The sequence below is a fragment of the Pongo pygmaeus genome, chromosome 10 (genome assembly GCF_028885625.2).
Source record: "Pongo pygmaeus isolate AG05252 chromosome 10, NHGRI_mPonPyg2-v2.0_pri, whole genome shotgun sequence".
NCBI lineage: Eukaryota > Metazoa > Chordata > Mammalia > Primates > Hominidae > Pongo > Pongo pygmaeus.
The window spans coordinates 27704039-27728862 of record NC_072383.2 but is presented as its reverse complement, the minus strand read 5'-3'; the positions used below and the strand labels follow the sequence as shown (position 1 = coordinate 27728862).

At 37.5% G+C, this 24824-nt stretch overlaps 1 protein-coding gene across 2 annotated transcripts in view; it reads left to right on the top strand.

Moving 5' to 3' along the window:
- ITPR2 (inositol 1,4,5-trisphosphate receptor type 2) overlaps positions 1–24824 on the top strand; it is a 512913-nt gene that overhangs the window by 169930 nt on the left and 318159 nt on the right. For both annotated transcript variants that reach the window (XM_054443160.2, XM_054443161.2), the window contains exons 14-21: positions 7156–7297; positions 9355–9516; positions 13954–14126; positions 15102–15221; positions 15340–15525; positions 16683–16934; positions 17379–17523; positions 19109–19259. In XM_054443160.2, coding sequence (XP_054299135.1) covers positions 7156–7297; positions 9355–9516; positions 13954–14126; positions 15102–15221; positions 15340–15525; positions 16683–16934; positions 17379–17523; positions 19109–19259 — 1331 coding nt within the window. The remainder of the gene's footprint in view (positions 1–7155; positions 7298–9354; positions 9517–13953; positions 14127–15101; positions 15222–15339; positions 15526–16682; positions 16935–17378; positions 17524–19108; positions 19260–24824) is intronic.

Here is a 24824-nt window from a genome sequence, read left to right as displayed (position 1 = left end):
CCATCCCTGTCAATTAGAAAAAAATTCTAAATATACAAACAAATGGAATAGCTGTTTCTCAGCTTCCTCTCTTCTTACCTCTATTTTTTTCCCTGGCAAACTTACATTTCAAAACAACTATTGTATATTCAGTCACACCTCCAACCCTGTTAGGGGAAATGAATAAAGGCCAGAAGCAGAAACAACTGGACCACTTTTATGGGCTATAGACAATTAAATATCAGAGCTAAATTATGGCAGGAAATGGATTCTGATGTGCAGATAGGAATTTTTATTTGCCTGTTATTGATCTAACTTTTCCTTTTGTGAATCTGTTTCTTTGTTTCTAACACTCTTACATATGCACAGCAATTTACTTGGCTTCACTTAAAAAGTCTCCCTTGCTAAGCATTAAGGTATTCCTTGAAGAAAAGGACAGATAAAAATTCAGATTATGGTTTCTCCACCATCGCTGGCTGGAATCCTGTGCGAGTCACTCTTCTTCAGTCATAGCTGGAGATTATCTTAACCTCTCAAGATGATTCTAAGGAAGGTGGTGGACTAGGACTGACTAGAGAGCATGCATTTTTATTTCCTTTGCTTCTTTCCCTGCTGTTTTGGAGTGAAAAACATCGTATTAATAGCAAAGAGAAGGCTTTGCCTAAGAAATATGAAGGTACAATTATTGATCTTAATTTAGTAATTTCAGAAAAGCCACCTCCCATCAAAATTCATTCAAAGCTGCCTGTCAGTAAGGTAGAGCTTATTGGCAGAGTTGAATACATTTATATTATTTTCTCAGTTTTGGAATTGAATATAAAATTATTTCTGAAAATAACTGACAACTCTGACTTTTTTCCCCCTATGGAAAATGAAGTGATTATTATCTGTCTCAAAAAGCCTGTGTTTGAATTTCTCTCTCTCTCTCTCTCTCTCTCTGTCTTCCCTTTTTACTTATCCCAGGAATGAACATGAACCCTGGAAGTACAGCTCCTGTGTTATGCTTCAAGACCCTCAACCTTAGATATTTTTCAATGGAATTTTCTAATTTTATTTTACATAATTGCACCCACAAAATAGAGAGGACTGGGAACATATTGTCAGGGATGGAGGAAGGAAGATGGAGGGGTGTTAACTGCCATCCAGAACTTGAGGAAGTGACACAGGCAGTCCTTGACCAGCATTTCTGCACTATGTTTACCTCTGAGGGTACACAAAATACTGGGGTTTCTCTCAAGCAGTGAGAGTTCAGAGATATGAATGATTCAGTATTACTGAACTCCTGGTACGTGCCAGGCACTTGGCCACGCAGCATGGGTATATGTGCTGCTAATGTGGTGGTGAAGGCCACAGACTATCCCATGTCTCTGTGAAACTTACCCTCTCGAGGGATGGTTCTCATTCCCCATGATAGGAGCTCAGGATCTAGAATAGGGGTCATCCGCCATGTGATCACCAGATCAGATGTCATTCTCATGTTGCTTCTCTGAGCAACATCATTTTCTCTTAAATTTTATTTGCCAGGTATGACTATCCTGACACCAGCAATCTTTTGTTTAATATTTGAAATGTCTGATGTCTCTTTTTCCATATCTTTTTATTTCAGATTTCCTGGTCATTTTGTTTTAGTTGTGTCTCTTATGAGCAGCAGAAGGTTGATTTGAAACAATCTAATCTGATAGTCTATTTTATTTATTTTTAAGATTGATTGTAACAATCCAATCTGATAGTCTATTTTATTTATTTTTTTTTTGAGAGAGGGTCTTGCCCTGTTGCCCAGGCTGGAGTGCAGTGGTACGATCATGGCTAACTGCAGCCTCAACCTCCTGGGCTCAGGTGATCCTCCCACCTCAGACTCCCGAGTAGCTGGGAACACAGGCATGTGCCACCACACCCAGCTAATTTTTTGGATTTTTCTAGAGACAGGGTTTCACCATGTTGCCCAGGCTAATCTCAAACTCCTGAGCTTAAGCAATCTACCTTTCTTGGCCTCCCAAAGTGCTGAGATTACAGGCATGAGCCACCATGCCTGGCTGATAGTCTATTTTCATTTGCAAGTTTAATGACTTTGTATTTGACAAATTTATTTGAATGCATTTTTATTTTTGTTTTTCTTTCTTTAGTGTAGCTTGTTTTCATTTCCTTTTGCTTCTTTCTTGCTTTCTGCTAGATTAATAAAGTTTATATTCCCCTCCCACCCAATTTACTGTTTTCTCTACTGATTTAGAAGCTTTAGGTCATATTTTCATTCATTAGCAATTACCCTTGAATTCTTATCATACATTTTGACCATATATTCTTCCTGATAAACTTGAAGTTACTAATTTTTTCCCCCTCCCATGAAAGAAAAGTGCCGCAACATGCTTTGGTTTTGCCCTGACGTTCTCCCTCCCATCTTTCTTGTAGTAGTTGTTTAGAACCATAGTTCTGTGTTTATTCTCTTCATTTGTAAAATTTTAATTTGATAAATACAAAAGAATAAATGTATCAATATAAATCATGATGCACCACCTTTTGTTTTTACTGATAAATTTTGTTCCTTTTTTTAAGACAACGAAACATCTTTTTTTTTTTTTTTACTTAAAACATTTATTTTATTTTTTAATCTTATTTCAGTAGTTTTTGAGGAGAGAAATTTAGTTTCTAAATTTTTTTAGTGATTAATTATATTTTTTAAACAATTTTACCTCTTTTTGCCCCTTTCTTTACGTCTTCCTCCTGCCTTTATTACTTGTATCTCACTTATTCGTTCTCTTTTCATCTTGCTGAAATTTATTCTTTAGTCCATTCAGTGGAGAGGCCTATGGGTTATAATCTTTTTAGGTTTTACGTATATGAAAATATCTTTATTTTGCCTTTACTCTTTTTTTTTTTTTTTTAAAGACAGAGTCTCACTCTGTCTCCCAGGCTGGAATGCAGTGGTGTGATCTTGGCTCACTGCAACCTCCGCCTCCCAGGCTCAAGTGATTCTTCTGCCTCAGCCTCCCGAGTAGTTGGGATTATAGGCACCTGCCACCACACCTGGCTAATTTTTGTATTTTTAGTAGATACAGGGTTTCACCATGTTAGCCAGGATGGTCTCGAACTCCTGACCTCAGGTAATCTGCCCGCCTTAGCCTCCCAAAGTGCTGGGATTACAGGTATAAGCCACCATGCCCAGCCAGAATTTACTGTCTTAACATATTTCTTTTTTATTTTTTTGAGATAGAGTCTTGCTCTGTCCCCCAGGCTGGAGTGTAGTGGCACAATCTTGGCTCACTGCAATCTCTGCCTCCTGGGTTCAAGCGATTCTCCTGCCTCAGCCTCCTGAGTAGCTGGGATTACAGGTGTGTGCCACCACACCTAGCTAATTTTTGTATTTTTGGTAGAGATGGGGTTTCACCATGTTGGCCAGGCCGGTCTTGAACTCCTGACCTCGGGTGATCTGCCCGCCTTGGCCTCCCAAAGTGCTGGGATTACAGGTGTGAACCGCTGCACTCTTGCCTTTACTCTTAAGTGATACTTTATAGAGATGTTAGATTGATAATTACTTTCTATCTGTATTTTAAAGCTATAATTTAATTATTTTCTAGCCTCTCTTGTTGCTGTTAAGAAGTCTGCTGTCAATAGACTTGTTATTCTTTATTGGTAATTTTTCTTGACTTGGTAATTTTATAGATTATTTTTCTTTGCTTTTGATGTCTTAAGTTTCACCATGATGTGTTTACAAAGGAGTTTTATTTTTGTTTTTTCTCATTTGACACTTAAGGTATACTTTTAATCTGAATACTTATTTCTTTCTTCAATTCTTGGAAATTTTCAGCCATTTTCCTGCAAATATTGCTTCTTTGTCTTTTTCCTCCTTTATGTATTTTGGAACTTTTATGAGATGTATGTTGGATCCTCTTAAGCCTCTTCTTTCTCTCTTAACTTCCTTTTTATTATTTGCCTTTTAATATTTCTCTGTGCTATTATCTGGATCAATTTTTGATACTGCCTTATAGATTAATAATATTTTTAGAATGTATATAGAATAATTTTCCTTCTTCAGTTAAATTTTTATTTAAATAATTATAATAATAATTATTATTTTTTTGAGACAGGATCTTGCCCTGTCACACAAGCTGGAATGCAGTGGTGCAATCACACAGCTCACTGCAGCCTTGACCTCCCAGGTTTAAGCAATCCTCTTGCCTCAGCTGCCTGAGTAGCTGGGACCATAGGCACATGCCACCTCACCAACTAATTTTTTAATTGTTTTGTGCAAACGGGTTTCACTCTGTTGCCCTGGCTGATTTTGAACTCAGGCTCAAGCAATCCCCCTGCCTCAACCTCCTAAAATGTTGGGATTACAGGCATGAGCCACTGTGCTCAGCCTATAATTTTTATCTCTCAGACTTTTTTTTTGTATATCCACCTATTTTTCATTTATATTAGCCTTTTTAAAATACGTTGTCTTTTTAGTATATTGCTTTCTTTATCTCTTTGAAGACTGAATACACACTCATTTAAAACTTATTTTGAAACTGTTTCGTTGCTCGGATTTTGTTGGTGGTGGAGTAGCCTCCTGATACTGTATGGTGGCTATCTTCCTCAATGTCAGCTTTCCTTATGTGCTTTGGACTTTTACTATGCATGATTTTCTTAGGTGGGAGATTTTTGTTTTTCCTTTCTCTACATTCACTTGTCTTCTCTATCAGTTTTATGCTTGCTTCTACCTGGCTTCCCTCAACTAGGCCAGAGCCAGATCTGATATCAAGAGCTGAGAGTCCATGTTCTTTGGTAATTTGAGACTTTAGTCATGGAGATTGCTGGTGGCTGGGTCCAGCCCTATCCATGTGCATCCATTGTTTCCTCCTACCACTGCACAGCCAAAGCCCGAATAAGGGCCACTGAGCTTTAAGTTTTCTTTAAGAGGTTAGAGAAGCCATATGTTCGTCTCTGCTTCATATGTTTAGTTGATTTCCCTATCATGTGTTTTTGGTCCCTCTTACCTTGCAAGAGTTGAACATCATCCCTGTTCCTCACTGTGTTTTTCTTATTTTGTTCATTTTCCATAAAGCTTAAAAAGCAAATGCGTGAGCTAGTAGGAGCTAACCACTGCCCAGTATAGAATCAGAGTTTGATCTAAACTGAAAACAAACCAGCTTTTCGTTTTGCCACAACGGGGATGCTTGAGGTGCAAGGTCAAAAAAAAGGTTTCAGCAGTTTCAGAGGTCAAAAGAGAAGGTTGCTCTTCCTGGCTTCCATGGCCTTGTCATGAAGAGGTGGGCTTTACATGTAGGGTTGTTGTATCGTGATTTGCAATCAGGACTTAATGTTCATCGTCATCGTTCCATTAACCATCACCAATTTTCAGGGCATTTGAATGACTTTGAAACAGAGCGATCTGTAGTTGCTCACAAAATCTTACTTTCTTAGATATCTAAATACTTGATTATAGTTATTGAAACAGCAAGAGAAAAGGAATCTTAATAATTTAAAAAATAAAATACAAATATTTATGCTCAAATTGGACTTGCATTGGGCATATAGAAACTGAAGTTCAACTTTTTTTCATTTTGCTGAAGTAACCTCAGCTCCAAATTTGTTTTGTTTTGTTTTAAGAGCAACAGAATGATTGGGAGGACATTAAATCACAATTTCAAAAGAAGTTCACACCACATTTTGATGCACATGAAATGCGTTTTACGTTTCTGTGGCTGCCTTCAGAGATTAAACTTAACTATGTCAGTGAATTCTGTCAGTTAGACACAATTTTCCAAAAGAAACAGACCGGGCTAAAATTTAAAATAGGCCTACCAAGAAAACAGAGAATCCCAGGAATTTTGGAGTGGAGTTTATGATCCCTGGAAGTATACTGAAATTTCTCTGGGTGACTAAATTACGGATTCTAGGTGTGTCCACTTGGCTGCAGGAAGTGCATTCTCTTTCAAGACATAAATCGGGAGATAGGATCAAGATGTTTTCTTACCAAAGGTATTGAAAGAGAAGAAAAGAGATGTTTTCCAACTGAATACATTCTATACTTTACTGGAATTGTTGAAGCTCTTAAAATGTAGTTTTCTTATGAATGTATTCATGAATAGCATCATTGTATTCACATGCTAATAACAGCGAATAAAGATGCTAACACTATATGGATAAAGCTAATTTAACTATTTATTGGTCAGCTTTTGTCTTATTCCAATAAAAGTATGTGTTTATTGAATAATTAAGTTGTACTTTACCATTATTACAATAAAAAAATGCCTTGACCCTTCCAATACAGATTCCTCATCTGTTTACCCATTTTTGCAAGAGCTTGAACCCCTGCCCCCTCCCTCCATCGACTAACACAAATGGAAAATGACAAAGAGCAGGCAGAGGAAGGAGGAGGAAAAAAGTGAAGAGAGGAAGGGCTTTCAAGACACTTCCTGTACTAAATGCCACTGAAGTTCAAGTAATAGTTGTAATAATAACCAAAATATAGATTTAAAAGTGAACATTGGTGTATGGTTTTAGAATTTCATGATTTTGATAGGTCATTTAATACTTCCAGTATTTTGAGTGTCAGATTGCTTACTCTGTCTCTATTCATAGGTCATTTAAGTTTTTCCTGTTCTGTACATTGGGTAAGTTGAAGTGTGGCAAGGATTAGGAAATGTAGTTTAACAGTAAAAAAAGAAAGAAAAATGATTGGAATTTAGGAATTTATTATAGCTGTTTTCCCTTAAGCAGAAATATGCTGCTTTGCTAGTCAGTTGTGGAAAGGCATCTGGTGGTGTCATCCTACCAACTCGTGTATAGTTGCGACTCACATGGCTTTATTTGATAATAGTCTGCAAACACTTGATGAGAACTGGAGGCGCAAGTAGAGGTTGGAGATGCTGGAGAAGGAATTTTCTTTGTAAAGGTTTAGGTAAACAGTAACTGCCTTAGAGATTATCTTTTGTCAATTACATACTTTTTTGTTATAAAATACCTTGTTTTCAAGTGTTTCAGTTCTTATTATTTAATAAAAAGAAATTTCCATGGATTTGAGTTGCACTCCTGAAGAAAAAGTAAAAAAAAATCTGTCTGTCTGTCCATCTATCTATCTATCTATCTATCTATCTATCTATCTATCTATACCTACCTACCTATCTATCATCTATCTATACATTTTCCAAAATTAAGCACACTGTAAAGTAAAATTTCCTTTTCATTTTGTAATAGATTTGTAACCAAATTATTGGAAGACCTCATCTTCTTTGTTGCTGATGTGCCTAATAATGGACAAGAAGTTCTGGATGTGGTTATCACTAAGCCAAACCGAGAGCGTCAAAAATTGATGAGGGAACAAAACATACTGGCACAGGTGAATTTTTTCATGGACTAAATTTGTATATTTTATTTTCTGAATTACAGTATCAGGAAAGTCCTTGTATTAGTTATCTATGACTATGAAGCAAATGATCCCAAAACTTAGTGGCTGAAAACAAGATACTTCTTGTCTCACAGTTTCTGTGGAGTAGCGATCTATGCATGGCTTACATGGGCAGATCTCACTCAGGGTCTCTCACCAGGCTGCAGTCAAGGTGTTTGCTGGGGCTGCAGGCATCTCAAGGTTCAACTGAGAGAGGACTCTCCTTCCAGCACTCTCACATAGGCATCTCTCAGGAGTGCCTCAAGACAAGGCAGCTTGCTTTCTTTAGGACTAAGGGATCCAAGAGAGAACTAGAGAGGACGCTCAGGTGGAAGCTACCATCTTTGTATAACCTAATCTTAGAAGTAACATCAGTTCTACTGTGTTCTATTAGTTAGAAATGAGTTAGTAAATCTAACCTGTAGTTAAGGAGAGAGGATTCTATGAGGCTATGAATATCAGAGATCATTTTAGAGACAGCCTACCATGGACCTCCAAAAACCCTGCATAGTCAGACTTTCTCCAGAAAATATGTTGGAAAAATTCCTAGGTAGAATTTCCAGGTGAACTTGGAAAGTGCCATCTCCATCTGCTTCCTACTTCTTTCCTTCTCTTCCCTAGGAAAGTAGGGCAGTCTGTTCATCAGCTCACGAGTGCTCTGTACAATATTCTGGTTTTCTTCCCTGAAAGTACAGAACTGCTCCTGTATTACATCTTCTTGAAATTATTCATAACACGTCAGTAAATTGATTCACTTCCTAATGATATGCACATATGGACATGCCTACGTTTATGTATTATTTTTATTCTATTAATTGCTATTTAAATTAATGAGTTTCTTCATTAATGAAGTATAGATTCAAGGAAGGTACTTAAAACATAAAAATCATGTTCTTGATACACATATTCTTATTGATTTGGGAAAGGAAAATAGTAGACATAATGTTAGTTATTATATGTAGCTGATTGTCTGAAAATACAAAATCAACTTTTTTCTCAAATAAAATAAAGGTTGCAAATCTAATAGGACTTTTTTCGAGTAATTATTATATAAAAACATTTGATTTCAAAGACTTTTAGGACCTTGGATGATTTATTAATAATATTTTAACCAACATATGTCAAATATTTTATTTTTGTATGATAAATATAAAATTAAAGGCTTAGTGAATACAAAATTATTAAAGAAACTTTAGTTCATATCATATTTCATGAATTCCAAAGAATAATTCCTTTCTATTTTGCTTTCATGTATTAATGTTCATGCCCTTGACTGCTCTTTCATAGACAATTTCCTCATTCTAGCAGCTCATCTCCAGGTGATCCCTCCTGCTGTCTTGCTGCCGAAAAGAGTTATATTCCTCAATGCTTTTTAAATGCTTCCTAACTGCTAACCTTCTTACAAGAATCTGGCTTACTGGGTGCCACCAGCTGCCCATGTGGCTCCTAATTTGTCACATTTGAATGCTGATACGTTCATCGATTTGGCCACGTCTTTGTGTACAAACAACAGTAAATTAACTCTTTTATAAAGCAGTTTAGAAGCAATGTTTGGAAGTCATTTTCTGATGTCAGTTTTAATGAAAAATAAATGTTTTCTTTATATTATTTTGATTTTGAAAGGTTATAGAAAATAATAGAAGAAACTTATTATAAAGCCCTTAGAAATCAAGCTACATTTTAGTTCATCTGAATATGTTCATGTAACTTGGTGAAATTGAACATCTTCATATTTCTTATTTTATAAAATATGATTTCTAAACAAAATTAAGCATTTTATTTAAAGAATGTTTTTGTCACTCAATGTAGGGGACCCTTTTGGCAGTGCTTTTCTGATCCTTGATATGTTGGTCCTGTAATGTAAATCCTTTTGTTTTTCCGCTTTACTCTAATAATACTCAAATTTATATGTGTTTTTTGAATCAGTGTTCTTATTTGTTAAAAGAAAAAAAAAAAGGTTGCAAAACATTTTATTCACCAGAATAGGTGGCTGTTTTTATTCCTGATAGGTATTTGGAATTCTTAAAGCACCCTTTAAGGAGAAAGCAGGAGAAGGCTCAATGCTAAGACTTGAAGATCTGGGGGATCAAAGATATGCACCCTACAAGTACATGCTGCGGCTCTGTTACCGCGTCCTGAGACACTCGCAGCAGGATTACCGGAAAAATCAGGTCAGAGGGTAGCCCGCATTTTAAACTGTTTCATATTTAAAGTATGGGCAAGGTTCTTTGGTTATAATTCTACAGCATAGAAAGTAGGAATGGGAAATTTCATTTTGAAATGAAATATTTTGTGTTGGGCAATACATAAAAATGATTTGTAAGTATTTTTGAGTTGTATTGAACTTGGCTTTATTCTTCCATGTGAAATTAGAGTCACTAGGGGAGGATGTCCTGAGTACTAATATGTGCCTGTTATTGGCTCGTGGTGGCCAGGACATCCTGGATCTATTATGTAAGGAGGAATGGAACATTTTTGGCTTGAGGAACATGTGAGGTACAGCATCACCGTGTATGGACCAAAGAGGTTATAGTTTAGTGGAAAAGATATGATGGGAGACAAAAAAAAAAAGACACAGAGGGAAAAGATAGAGTTATAGGAATTCACAAGAGGGAGAGCCCAGTGGTGGCTTTGGGAACCAAGGAAGGATACTTGGAGAAGGAAGCCTTTGGGTAGGATGAGAATCATTTTCATAAACTGAACGGGAAGAGGTATTTGTGAAGAGAGATCTATGAAGTGAAAATGATAGATGCTAGAAAGGGCATGTTTCCCCTAAGACACTTGCAACTGCTGAGGTTAGGGAACCCAGATGGATCTAGGGGTACAGCTAACAGTTGCCAGTTCCAAGTGAAATTTCTCTTAAGTCTCATTTTTATCTTAAAAATACAAGCCAGGTGGTGTGGCTCAACCTGTAATCCCAACACTTTAGGAGGCCAAGGTAGGGGGATTACTCAAGGCCAGGAGTTCTAGACCAGCCTAGGCAATATAGCGAGGCCCCCACCTCTACAAAAACGAAAAATACCTGGGTATGGTGATGTGTGCCTGTAGTCCCAGCTACTAAGGAGGCTAAGGCTGGAGGATCGCTTCAGCCTAGGAGTTCGAGGCTGTAGTGAGTTATGATCACACTAGGACACTCCAGCCTGAGCAACAGAATGAGACCCTACCTCATAAAAAACAAAACAAAACAAAACGAAACATGACAAGCTTAATATTTTGCAATGTGTTCAATAATGTAAATGTCTAACATAAAATTGTATAAAATTAATTCTTGTTTGATAAATTAGGGTTTCTCTTAATCCATTTGAGGGCAGAGTGCATCACTGTAAGTTTCATTGACGAGTTTGGTCCATGAAGAAGGATGGTGCAGGAGAGGGCTGGAAGGGCAGGGTGGGCTAAGCCACTAGGGCCTAGGATGTCAATCCTAGAAGGTGGAGGTTATTTGGGAAGAATTAGTAGTATTTATTGTGTGCTTACTTTGTACCAGGCTCAGTTCTAAATACTTGTCATGAATTAATTCAGTTAACACTGAATTAAGATGAAGGATAGAGGCACAGAGAGGTTAAGTAATTTGTCCAAGGTGATAGTTTAAGAATGGAACCAGTATGCAAACCCAGGCTCTGAATCATCACACTATTGCGTCTTGGTAGTTTGAACATTTTTGGAGAAGAAAAAAAGATTTGCTTTAGGAAGACTGTGTTAAAATATTTTGGCTTCATAATTATGTTTGATGAGTAAGAAAGGTCTGAAAAGAGTATATAAAAACATTAGCTAGAAGATAAATAATACGGCAAGGAATAGGAGTTAAGAGCAAGGGGCGATATAAACAAATCCTTAAATATTGTCTGATATAATCCTAGTTATAAACACCCTTCTTGCTGATCCAAATGCTGTCACTAGAATTATTTTTCCGGACTTCACTGGGTTCCTTTAAGATGGCAAGATGAAGTAGATAGTGTTGTTGATCTTTTTTTGGAAGAAGAATTAAGTACCAGGACATTAAATGGCCTTCCTTCAAGCACTCAGAGGCAGTGTTAGGGGATGCTCCCAGTATCAGACCCTGAGTTCTTAGTGGAGGTCTGGAGTGGGGAAGGGAAATGAGAGGCTGCTCAATGTTTTCTCCTTGCTCTCATTTTTCTTCTTGCGTTTGGAGAAATACACTTGCGAGACTGGTCACCACTTCACCCATACGAGCAGTGCTGTATTATAGAGATTGACATTAACAGAAAAAAACCTAACAGGTCTATAGAGGCTACTCAGGGCCCTCAGGCCCATCAGGTCCCATGATGTGCACCCTCCTTGATGGCTGTCAGCCTTTGGAAGGGTGCTTGGGGCCCCTTCCCTTTTCTATAGCCCTGTGCTTCGGGATGGCAGGGAGCCGGATCACTTTGGATTTGGTTATTCTGCTAGTCACTAGTAGGTCCCCTGGGCGACATGTCTTACCTGGTGTCAGTTCTGTCTCTCAAGGTCTGGCACACATGGTTCTTTCTCACTCCCCTCTCAGTCTTGGCCAGGGATCATGGTTCTTTCTCACTCCCCTCTCAGTCTTGGCCAGGGATCAGTGTGTGCGTACACACACACACACACGCGCGTGCACGCGCGCGCGTGCGTATTCCCCCAACCCCCCCACACACCCCTACCTAGTCATATCACTCCTTTCAGGTACATGTTTATGCACTTTAGGGACCTGCTTTCTGGGTTTCTTTGGAGCGTAGAGTTAGAGCATAGATGATAAAGGAATAAAGAATCCCTAGCATTTGTTAAGGGTTATATTTTATTTTTCTTCCCTATTGTGTGTTCTAATTGAATCTCAGTGATAGCTGAGAAATGTTTTTCTCATTTTTATTGAGTTAAGAATGCTTGGTAGTAAGCATAAAGCAGCTTTCTGATTTTTTTAGAACATTTTAAAATGTTCTATATTATTATTATTATGTAGTATATATTATATAGTATTATGGCTATAATTACTTTGTTTTTCTTTATCGTCACCTATATGTTATAGTCCTAATAGGAAGTTCATTTGTGACTTAACACTAACCCATATATTTAATATTGAAGATCTATTTATTACGATTTATAAAATTTGATACCACCTCTAATTTCATTTAGTTATTTATTGACATCTTTGGATGTTTGCCTTATACCAGAGTATGACTACGGTAGTCATGAAAGTGTATAAATCAATATGTATCCTTAAAATGATATAGTAACAGAAGACATTTACTTTACTTAACTGGCTACCCAATACACAAAGCCATCATTCTGAAGGGCCACAAAAATGCTGCTTAGCATATAATTAGATTTGTGCAACCAATATCATTTTCAAGGAATAGGTACATTCCAGTAAATTTTACCTAAGGCAAAACCACTTTCTAATCAATCAGTTCTCTCGTCAGAGAAACAAAGACGCATTTCCAGGGAGAATCCCAAGGAATCAAAGTAAGAACCTTTCATGGTGGAAGGGGGAGAAGCTCACCAGTCCCATGGCAGTGTGAGATGTGCTGCTTGTAGATAGAACGTGGGAGATGAACAATAGTGGTTTGGGATATAGGAAAATTAGTGTGATGAATAAGGAGTAGATCAAACAATAACATGATTGAACCTCCCCAGTGGCTTTCTCTTACTTTTGGCATAACCTCTTTGCCCTTTACCATGGCTCACAAGGATTCTTTTGACCTACCTCTCAAACTTCAACTTTGCTTTCTGCCCCTTACCACTGCCTAGCTACAATGGCCACCTTCTGTTGATAGAACACAAGCTTGGTTCTACTACCACAGGGCCTTTGCACTGGCTATTTCCACTGCCTAGATGGCTTCCCTTTAGGTCTTCCAATGGCTGCCTCGTTCTCTTCATTCCCATCCTAGCTCAAATGTCACTTCTTCAGCATAGGCCTTCAAGAAACATTTATTGGGTGAATGGATCTAATCAATAAAGTAATTAATCCCATTGCCCTGTTTGGTAGCTTTTTAAAGATAAAAAGTATATGACATTTTACCATTATTTTAAAGAAAAGATCTTATAGATCATTCTAGGCTGTTCACAAAAAAGGAATCAATCCAAGTCCATCGAGGATCTTCAGGTAACAACCCAGATCTCATGTCTCATGAATGAAGTATCAGGCAGTCATTTTCTTTTCTATAATTATGCCCAAATCATTGGCTATGACTTTAAGTAAGAGATAGAAGAAAAGCCTCTGTTAGACTGATGAAATCCAAAGTTATTGTGTCATAAAAACTTATTTTAATTAGATTTATTTTTTCCACTTAGCCTCTGTTAGACTGATGAAATCCAAAGTTATTGTGTCATAAAAACTCATTTTAATTAGATTTATTTTTTCCACTTTGGAAATAGGTATTTCCAAAATACCTATATTGATAATTATTTCTAGGTGTATAATTTTTTGGTAGAAGCTCAATAATGTATATGCCAGTATGTTTTCATGTCTTTCCTCAAAAAGCTCTTTTTATTGAAAAATTTACTTGCTTTTCTTTTGAGAAAATTTTTAGTGAACTTTCTGTTATGAATAAATTAATCAATGTTGTTGACCCTAATAGAACCTGTTATTTGTAAGCTGTTTGGCAGTGTATTCTGACAGCCTTTCTTCTTTGCAGGAATATATTGCTAAGAATTTCTGTGTCATGCAGTCCCAGATTGGCTATGATATTTTGGCAGAAGATACTATCACAGCTTTGTTGCACAACAACAGAAAACTACTAGAGAAACATATCACAGCAAAAGAAATAGAAACATTTGTCAGTTTACTCAGGAGAAATCGGGAGCCAAGGTTTGAAATGATTCATGCGGTATTCTTTTCTAGTGGAGATTGCGGCTTTATGTTTTATTTTTAGAACTTTTAAAAGTTAGAGTTCTTTCACATCACTAACTTTTATGGATGAACTATGTTGGGCTTATTGCTATAATAATTGTATATAATAAAGACTTATTACCTCAGAAGAGATCAAAGCCCTTTATAGACATACTTAAGTGTGATTGATTTTCACTCTGAATCTTCATGATTTTATAGAACTTTATGGTTTCTCAAAATACATTCATATACATTATCTCATTTAGATCCTTGCACACTTGTATGAGATACACTGGTTGTATATTATTATCCCCATTTCAGAGATGAGAAAATAGAAGCCTAGTGAGCAACTTGCCCAAGCATACCCTAATAGGAATAAAATATGAGGTAAATCAAGGGTTTCTGACTCCACATCAAGCTCTTTTTCTGTTGTACCATGCTGCCTTATCTTGAAGAAATGAGTGCAGACAAGTCAAGCCAATTGGCAATGTTTCCTTAGCTAATTAGCACAGCAAATAAATGCTAGAAGGTAGAAATGGGCCTCTGACTTGACCAGGTCATAGTAATTTTCATTAGGTGTGTGCTCTATTTCTATTTTATTCAGTACAGCATTAGCTTTGATCTGCCTTTGTTTTGATATTCAGCTCTGGGGAGACTCACTTTAGGGGAGATGAATGATTTTCTAAACATAAGTCACGGTGCTGTGGGAGGAATATCATAAAATAAATAGAAGCAAACACATCCTTTTTGAAACAAGACTTGTATTAAATAAAAAGAATTGTATGTTTAATTTGTTTCTAATGATGCAGTAGATAAAAACACATTAGACAAATGTGTGGAAATAATATTAAAACATATAAGTTTATTTTATTATATTCCAAATTATGTCTTTATTGTGATGCTTTTATAAAATGCTTTGTCTTCATATTCCATTTAATTTTTTTCTTTTGCCAGGTTTTTGGATTATTTGTCAGATCTGTGTGTGTCTAATACCACTGCTATCCCTGTAACTCAAGAACTCATCTGTAAATTTATGTTGAGTCCAGGCAATGCAGACATTCTCATTCAAACTAAGTAAGCCCAGATAATGGATGCATCATTTTCCTGTTGATTATTTGTAAGCACTGTAGTTCTTTGTCATATTTACAAGTGCACTTTTTAGTAGATTTTTGTATGTGCTATTTATTTGAAGGGTGGTCTCAATGCAAGCAGACAACCCCATGGAGAGCTCCATCCTTTCGGATGACATTGATGATGAAGAAGTTTGGCTCTATTGGATTGACAGCAACAAGGAACCACATGGCAAAGCTATCAGGCACCTTGCTCAAGAGGCAAAAGAAGGCACCAAAGCTGACTTAGAAGTTCTTACCTATTACAGGTTAAGTATTGTAGACAATCTTACAATAATTCTCAGTCTCACATATTAATTGAGAACTGGTTCTCTGTAGCCACTAGTTAGGTATCTATGAAGAGGCAATTTTAAAAGTCATGTCAGAACTAGGGTAGCTGAAATATTTAGTATTATTTAAAATATTCAAAATAAAAGTTAACATTTATATTTTCTACATACACCACTTGTAATATCCTGGTTTCTCACTAGTTTGGAATTATTGTGCAGCCAAAGGCTTTGTCCTCATGTTGGGTAGAGTGGAGGCAGGTGAGAGACATGTTAGGACCTAGGTGATGGAGTTGAGAGGGATATAGACATGGAGCTAAGGAAATTGATCTGGCTACAAGGGTAGCTCAGAGCAAGTAAGCCAGTAGTTTAGTATAGAGTGGATTATGAATATGTGGTGACCTAGGGCCTAAGAGAAACTGGTGCCTGTAGTTATGAAAGTTCAGCCCTGGAATATGACAGTGGAAGTACTGAAGGCAGTTCCTGGTGGTCAATATATTGGGAGCAAGAACCTAGCTGGCATCTTTGGGTTGCAGGGATAGAAACCCAAGGCAGAAGCCTTGGGGCCAAGTTGGGCCCAAATGGCAAGAATCAGACAAAGACAGATGACGCTTTGTGTTACCTGGTTTCTACAGCTATAGCAACCAAATCAAAGGCTAATTCTTAATCTCAAAACTGGGCTGATAAGCCAGGTGACTCATGCCATTTGGACTGATCACTTTTGGTTTGGGAACTGAGTGGGGCAAAACCTGGAGTGTAGACACTAGAGCCGGAAGCTGAGTGAGGCTGGTGAAGGTGGAGAGAGATGGTTTCATGTGAGCTGTTACCCACAGCCTTCAGCCTGAGTGCAGTATTTGTAATCCTAGGAAACCCAGAATGGAGTGCCTAGTGACACTCTCCAGCAGACACATTTTGCTGAAACAAGTAAGAGGTATTGTAACTGAAGGGACATAGAGACAGTTTCATATATGTCTTGTCATTTGATCTTAATGGTTAACATACTACAATCAAGAATTTGACTCCAATATCATGAATGCTTGGAAATACAGGTGTCTTAAACATAGATACTGATTGGTACTATGATGTTTAAAGATTTCCTTGAGCTAAGACAATAATGTAATATGTTTACCGTTTTTAAGGTACCAGCTAAACCTCTTTGCAAGGATGTGCTTGGATCGCCAGTATCTGGCCATAAACCAGATTTCTACACAGCTCTCTGTAGACCTGATCCTGCGGTGTGTGTCGGATGAGAGCCTGCCGTTCGACCTCCGAGCGTCCTTCTGTCGCCTCATGCTCCACATGCACGTTGACCGGGATCCCCAGGAGTCCGTGGTGCCTGTTCGCTATGCCAGGCTCTGGACAGAAATCCCCACAAAGATCACAATTCATGAGTATGTTTGGAAAAAGGTCTTGAGGCTTTGGAATTCATCAGATGAATTCCACATCAAATGTCTACAGTTTTGAAATGAAACATGTGGAAAGGCATTTGTGTATCCTATCTTGGGTTGTTAATCTTCTAAATGCAAATAAGATACTCGTTTTAAAGGGTGAAATGATAACTCTCAGTGGTAATAAAGGCACTTTCTAGAAAACAATAAATAATATTGATGTAATGAGCAAGAATTTTAAGTACTTAATATTGTGGTAGACTGATATAACTGCTTTACACGTGCTAACTCATTTCACAACAGCCCCATTTTACAGATGAAGACCCAGCCCCTAGGAAGGCTAACTAATTTATCCAAGATTATGCACCCAGGAAACTACGTGTGTTTTCCTATTTTTACATGATTGCAATCAGTTTAACTTGCATTATCTTCTTTCTGTATTTCCAGATATGATTCTATAACAGACTCTTCCAGAAATGATATGAAGAGGAAATTTGCCTTGACAATGGAATTTGTTGAAGAATATTTGAAAGAAGTTGTAAACCAGCCCTTTCCTTTTGGGGATAAAGAAAAAAATAAACTGACATTTGAGGTACTTTTTCCCTCTAATATTTAGGATGTTTTGGTAACTGGGTAGTTTAGTTCATGAAGGTATTATTTTCTCTGCCTTTTTTTTTTTTTTTTTTTTTTCGAGACAGAGTCTCACTCGGGCGCCCAGGCTGGAGTGCAGTGGTGCGATCTCGGCTCACTGCAAGCTCCGCTGCCCGGGTTCACACCATTCTCCTGCCTCAGCCTCCCGAGTAGCTGGGATTACAGGCGCCCGCCACCATGCCCGGCTAATTTTTTGTATTTTTAGTAGAGACAGGGTTTCACCGTGTTAGCTAGGATGGTCTCGATCTCCTGACCTCGTGATCCACCCGCCTCGGCCTCCCAAAGTGCTGGGATTACAGGCGTGAGCCACTGCCCCTGGCCTTCTCTGCCATTTTTAAAAGATAGATTTGGTGCTTTGATGTCCAGTACAAAACATTTTATTTATAATTGTCTATTAATTACTATTTCCCTTGATTTTTTGTTTCATTTGTGTAAGATTTTTTGCATGTAATAAAGAAAGGCAGTTTTGCATGTTTTGTAAAATGTTTGGATACTTTTTTTTATCTCTATGGAGATGTTTTTATTCTCATCAAACTGAATTGAAATACTTTCAGTTTGGGGATGTAGTGACAAAACTAGAGAAAGGATGCTGTTACTTGGTAACTGGTGTATTAGCTACCTACTGGTATATAACAAATTACTCCAAAACTTTGCAGCCTGAAGCAACAAATGTTATCATAGCTTCTATGGGTCAGGAACCTGGGAATAGCTTAGCTGGGTGGTTCTGGCTCAGGGTCTGTGATGGGGTAGCCAGCAAGCTGTTGACTGGGATTGCAGCCATCTGGGGCTGGACAGTCTGTTTCTAAGGTCACTGGAGGGGTTGTTGGTGGCCACACCTCCTTGCTGGCTGTTGGCACCTCAGCTTCCTGCCATGTGGGCCGTTCTGTAGGCTGCCTGGGTGTCCTCATGACATGGTACCTGGCTTCCTCTGAGCAAGCCATCTGAGAGAGAGAGAGAGAGAGAGAGAGAGTACAAGATGGAAGTTGCAGTCTTCTGTAATCTAATCTTGGAAGTGACATGTCATCACTTCTGTTGGTTACTTGGACCAACTCTGATACAGTGTGGCAGGGGGTGACTGTGCACTGGGGGACACATCTTGGAGGTAGACTCGGAATGTCCTGTGCAATCCACAAGACCACAAAGCAGCATAGGGAACATAGATTTCTGGGCAAATTTCTTGGATAATAGCCATTTATTAAAGTAATTAATTGATGCAACCATTTATTAAGTGGCATCCTGCTGACTTAAATTACTTAATGTTTAATTAGGACGTAAATAATTCTAGTGTAAATTTTGTTAAGTACTTTAAAGCACTCTGAGTCTTGCTTGGATTTAGTTCTAGACTTGAATAAATCAAAGTTCAAGTGGTTGCTTTTGCAAGTATTTTAATTCCTAGGTGTTAAAGAATTAGGAAGTTTAGAAATTGCTGTGCTAATTTAGATAATAAAAAAGCCAATGTTTATTTCAGTACCCAATTTTTTTTCCACTCTTTCACCCTCCCCCTCCCCGCTTTTTTTTTTATTAAGGTGGTCCACTTGGCTCGGAATCTTATATACTTTGGATTTTATAGTTTCAGTGAGTTATTAAGGCTAACAAGAACACTTCTGGCTATTTTAGACATTGTACAGGCCCCCATGTCATCATACTTTGAAAGATTAAGCAAATTTCAAGATGGAGGTAAGAATTTTGGGAAATGTGATAATATCATTGTTATTACTTGGAAGTAAGATAAAAAACAAAACTACAGAGAAGGGGTTGCTGTTGTGTACCTGCTAATATATGTGTGCATATGAACACAATTCCTGTGACAGGGCTGAGTGATAATAAGGTGGATTTACAAACATGCATCTCTGTTTATAACGCTAAAGCTTTGAAAGATGAATTCATAAGGTTCCATCTTTAGCAACCAACATTATAGCCAAGCCACTTGTGAAAATATTATGTGTTAAAAAATGAAAACATCTTGATATTTCTGGTCATCTGGTTCAAGCAATTCTCCTGCCTCAGCCTCTTTTATTTTTACAAATACAGATTAAATTATAAGGTGTCAAAGAGAGAATAGATTTGAAGGCTGTCCTCCACAGCAGAGCTTAGATGGATGCAAGGAAGGCCAGGCACGGTAGCTCACACCTGTAATCCCAGCACTTTGGGAGGCCAAGGTGGGCGGATCACGAGGTCAGGAGATCGAGACCATCCTGGCCAACATGGTGAAAACCCATCTCTGCTAAAAATGCAAAAATTAGCTGGGCGTGGTGGCGTGTGCCTGTAATCCCAGCTACTCGGGAGGCTGAGGTAGGAGAATTGCTTGAACCAGGGAGTCGGACTTTGCAGTGAGCTGACATCGTGCCACTGCGCTCCAGCCTGATGACAGAGTGAGACTCCATCTCAAAAAAAAAAAAAAAAAAAGAAAAAGAAAAAGACAGATTCAAGGAAAGGGCTGCCAAAGTATCATGCCAGAGAAGGAGTGAATGCCACGCCAGTGTGGGAACCTGTGGAGTGAAGTGGATAAGAGAATGGGCTTTCAAGTTAGAGTGCCTGTATTCAAATCCTGCCTTGACCATTTATAAGGTACTTGTCTTCTCTATGACTTTTCTTTTCTCATCTGAGATATGAAGATGATAATAATAATATCCTTCTCACAGTTTCCTTGCAAGAATTAAGGGAATGTATACAATATATTCAATGGACTTTCGATAGTGCCTGTCTCATAAGTCAATACAAAGTTTTTATGATGATTGTCTTGGGTTGGATACCCTAAAAATACCCTGATATAGAGGCTTGTTTGCAGAAGGTATATTGAAGAGTGCACTTGGATATATACCTGTAAGGAAGTGAGGAAGGTAGGACTGGGCAGGCAGAGAAGCTCATCTGCAATGCAGTTATGACTGAGACCTCAGCTCATCCTGTAGGGAGTTCTGGAGCTGGGATGCTCTTTAGAATTGTCACAAATTAAGGCTAAGGGGGCCACCCTTTGTGTCTTTGTATCAGCCAGCTATTAGCTACATGGCTTCATCCTGGAGGGGGCTGTGAAACATTGGGTAAGAGTCCGGCCTAGTGAGAGGTACAGCTGTAAATAGTTAGCAACAAGGATGCCCAGCAGCTGGGGCAATAAGAGCCTCAGCCCTGAAAAGGAGACATGGGTGGAGCACAATAGTATCCACTACAACGTCCACTACAGGATTAAAAGGGCAAAACCAGAAACCTAATTTCAGACATAAAGAAGAAATACCTAGTTAAGAATTATAAATGAGCAACTTACAGTAAGCTGAAGTAATTAATTGCTGCTGCCCAAATCTCAATTCCTTTTATAGCTTTCAAAAAACTGTACAAATCAATAAGAAGCCAATTGAACCACATAAATTCCTCACCTTCAGCATAACTAGAAGCGAGGGGACAGTGCAAATGCTAGTTACTGTAAGTAGAAAAATAAACATTCATTTTTAGTACAGCTGCCTGGTGAGCTCCCATTGCAAGCTTTGAGGATGGTGAGTGGTTTTTGGAGAAACTGGGGAAGAGAAAAGGGATCGTGTGCAAAGGGAATGAAATGAAATTGTATGAAAATCACCCTCAGAAAGAGAAAGTCTATCTAGGTGTGAAAATATGGAAAAAGTATACAGGTAGATAAGAGCACCAACTTAAAAGGAAGGGACTTGAAATAGCACAGGGAGCAGCTGTGGAAAAGCAGTGCTTCTAGGGATGAACAAGGTTGCAGGTAAGGGAAGGGCACCCCTTCGAGTCTTTTGGTGAAAGAAAAAGAGGCAAGATCGGGAGATCTAGAATACCACAAGACAAAAGAAACCTGAAACATCGATGGACATATCACTCTTCCACCGACCTCCACCAAAAGCCAAATTTTAAAGAAACTGCAATTCATGACTGACAGGAGGGGGCGCTCTTGAACCAGAGATCCTATAAACCCGCTGGTTGTCGATCCTTTCTGCTGAATGTGTAAATGTCATCAGTATCACTATGTGAAACCGCTGTAAGACCAAAACAGAATGGAAAAATATAAACACCTCAGTGGATGGAAATTCCTCTCTGAAGAGCAACTGTGAAGCAGAAGAATATTGTAACATGGTACCCTAAGTGGAATTAAGTAGCTTCAAGCACAGTGGGCTATGGAAAACACTTTGATTCATAAATTCAAAACTAAGATCAGAAATGGACCAAAACCCAAGAAGAAATGAAATGAAAATTGATTGAACTTAGGAAAGAAATAGAATAAAATTGTTGGCTTTATTTATTCATTTATTTTTTACCAATACAGATTAAATTATAAGGTGTCAAAGAGAGAATAGATTTGAAGGAAAATCAAACAGGTGACATTGAAGAAAGGCAGAACAGTGAAGAGAATGACAATGATCCAAAGAAACAAGTGATGAGGGTGAGAGGGAAAGAGGCTGAAATGGAAGAAAGGCAAAGAAGAGCCACCATATGAATAACTGGAGTCCCTGAAGAAGAAAAACAAGAAAATGGAACAGAATGAGTATTTAAAATTGCAATCCAAGAGAACATTTGGAAATAAAAGACAACCTGAATCTACATGGTGTAATTATCCAGAATGGTAATTTCTAAGAGCATAATAAAATGATTATATATAGTATACATTCAGAAAGAGAATAATAAGGGTTTGAGGGAGGAACCACAAAAGCAAATGGAGAAAAAAGGAAAGCTTATATGAATATTCTTTACTATTATTGCATCTTTAATGTAAATTGAACATTTTATAAAAATCTATGAACAACATATGAATGAGAAAAAGCAAAGACCAAGAACCGTAGTTGTTAATCAAACAGCAGGGACCTGCAGGGGTCTATATTAATTCTGCTGCCTGAATCTCACTAGTGAGACTCATTTTACCACTCTCAGAGGGTACATAACACTTGAAGTGTCCATATTAAAGCTTCTTGTTATGCTTTTACAATCTTCAGTCTAAACTAAATTATACTTAGAAATCTAGAAGTTGATCCTGACTTTTGATCTCACTGCTTACAATCTGCCTTTAGTGTTTCACCATGAAGAGTATTTTATTAAAGACTTATTTTTTTTAAGAGCGGTTTTAGGTTCACGGCAACATTAAGAGGAAGATACAGAGATTTTTTATTTATCACCTGCCCCTCAACATGCATAGCCTCCCCATATCAACGTCCTCCACTAGAGGGGTACATTTATTACAACTGATGAACCAACATTGACATCATTATTCCCAAAGTTCATCGTTGACACTGGGGTTCACTCTTGGTGTTGCACATTCTATGTATTTGGACAAATGTATAATGACATGTATCTAACATTATAGTATTGTACAGCATCTTTTCACTGCCCTAAAAATTCTCTGTGCTCTGCATATTCAACCCTTCTCCCACCTCCTCACCACCCCCTGGCAACTGCTGATCTTTTTCTCGCTCCATAGTTTTGCCTAAGGAAAGTATTTTTTTTCTTGGAAAAGTTGTTACCTTGTTTGCTCTCTCCACCATCGTGTTTATATCTGCCCTCAAAGACACAAATTTAATTTTCATAATTCTCGTATTTTTTAGTGAATTCCACTGACTTCTAGATACCTTAATTATTCTTTCAGCAATCTGATAATAATTTATTAATTTATTTAACAAGAATGTATTGAAGAATTACTACATGCCAAACACAGTTCTAGTCACTGGTAATAAGTAATGAACAAGATAAACAAAGTTGTTCGCCACAGGGAAGACAATTAATAAATAAATGGGCAAAATTTCTCCTTTCACCTATTGGGAGAAGTAGTCAGATTATCTATCTGTCTATCTATCTATAATAGGAGAAACAGCCAGATTATCTATCTGTCTGTCTATCTATCTATCTATCTATCTATCTATCTAACCTATCTATCTATCCTGTAACATCTGATAATGCTGTGAAGAAAAATAAAGTAAGTCAATGATATGGAGACTGATGGAGTGAGGGAGGGTAGAATTTTGTTTTAAGTTTGATGGGCAATCTCTGGAGGGATTTGAGAAGGGATTGATATAATCTGATCATGTTGGCTGCTGAATGGAGAATAGAGAATACCTATGTGGGCAAAAATGTTGAAGGCTGAGAAGCTTTCAGATTAAAGGAGATTAAAGAGACATGACAACTAAATGCAATATGCAATTCAGTACTGGATCCTGGATTAGGAGAAATATTATCTATAGAAGATATTATAGGCACAAGTGATAAAATTTGAAAATGGATTGTAGAAATATGGATTGCAGGTTATATTTGAATATTGATTATGTCAGTTAGATTTCTTGACTTTTGTAATTGCACTGTGCTTAGCTAAGCTAATATACTTGTTTTTAGCAAATACATGCTGAAGAATTGAAAGTTGAAAGGGCATGATGTCTGGAACTAACTTTCAAATAGAGCAGGAAAGATGTGTGTGTGTGTGAGTGTGTGTGTGTATGTGTGGGTGTGGGTGGAGACAGAGATGCAAATGTGGCAGCATTTGTGAATCTAATCAATCTGGGCAAAGTCTATGTGGGAGTTCTTTGTACTATTCTTGCAACTCTTCCTATAAATTTGAAAGTTTTTTAAAACAAAAAAGTTAAGAACTTAAATAATTAATCTGGTAGGAAAAGGATTTATGTTATGCAAGGTGACAATTCAAACTTAGAATGATCTTACAACTCTACTAGGAGATGTGTTATTAATATTATAGCTGGGTTCTCTATTAGACTATAAATTCCTAACAAAAGTTCTGTTAGACTGTATAAATTCTTAACAGAAGAAGCAAGAAAAAACACTTTTCTGGAATCTCCAAATATGGAGATAGGATTGTCAAGCATGGGAAAAATTCCTGTAGTGCAGGGTGAGACAAAGGTCGATGCCAGAGAGGAAATCCCAGATTGTGGAAAGTACCTAGAGAAAAAAAAAAGAACTATTATTTTAAAGATCAACTGTTAGGAGTCATAGCAATGTTACCACATTACAATACTCTGTATCATCATCTTGGCTCTTTGATATCTAAATGATTTGGATTGTATTTTCTTCTTTTATGTCATATGGACTCCTCTCATACTATAAGTATTTTTCTCTTTTAATGAAACTTTATCTTCAATGGGAAGTCATTTGCAAAGTACAGTTAAAAAAAAAAAAAAAGAAAGTGGTTTTATAAACATTGTTGCTAGATAGACCAGTTCCTTTAAGTAAATGATACAGTTCTGTATGCTCATATCATGTCTGGAAAATTTTATGTACTAGAATTACATCTTTTTTATCCTTCTT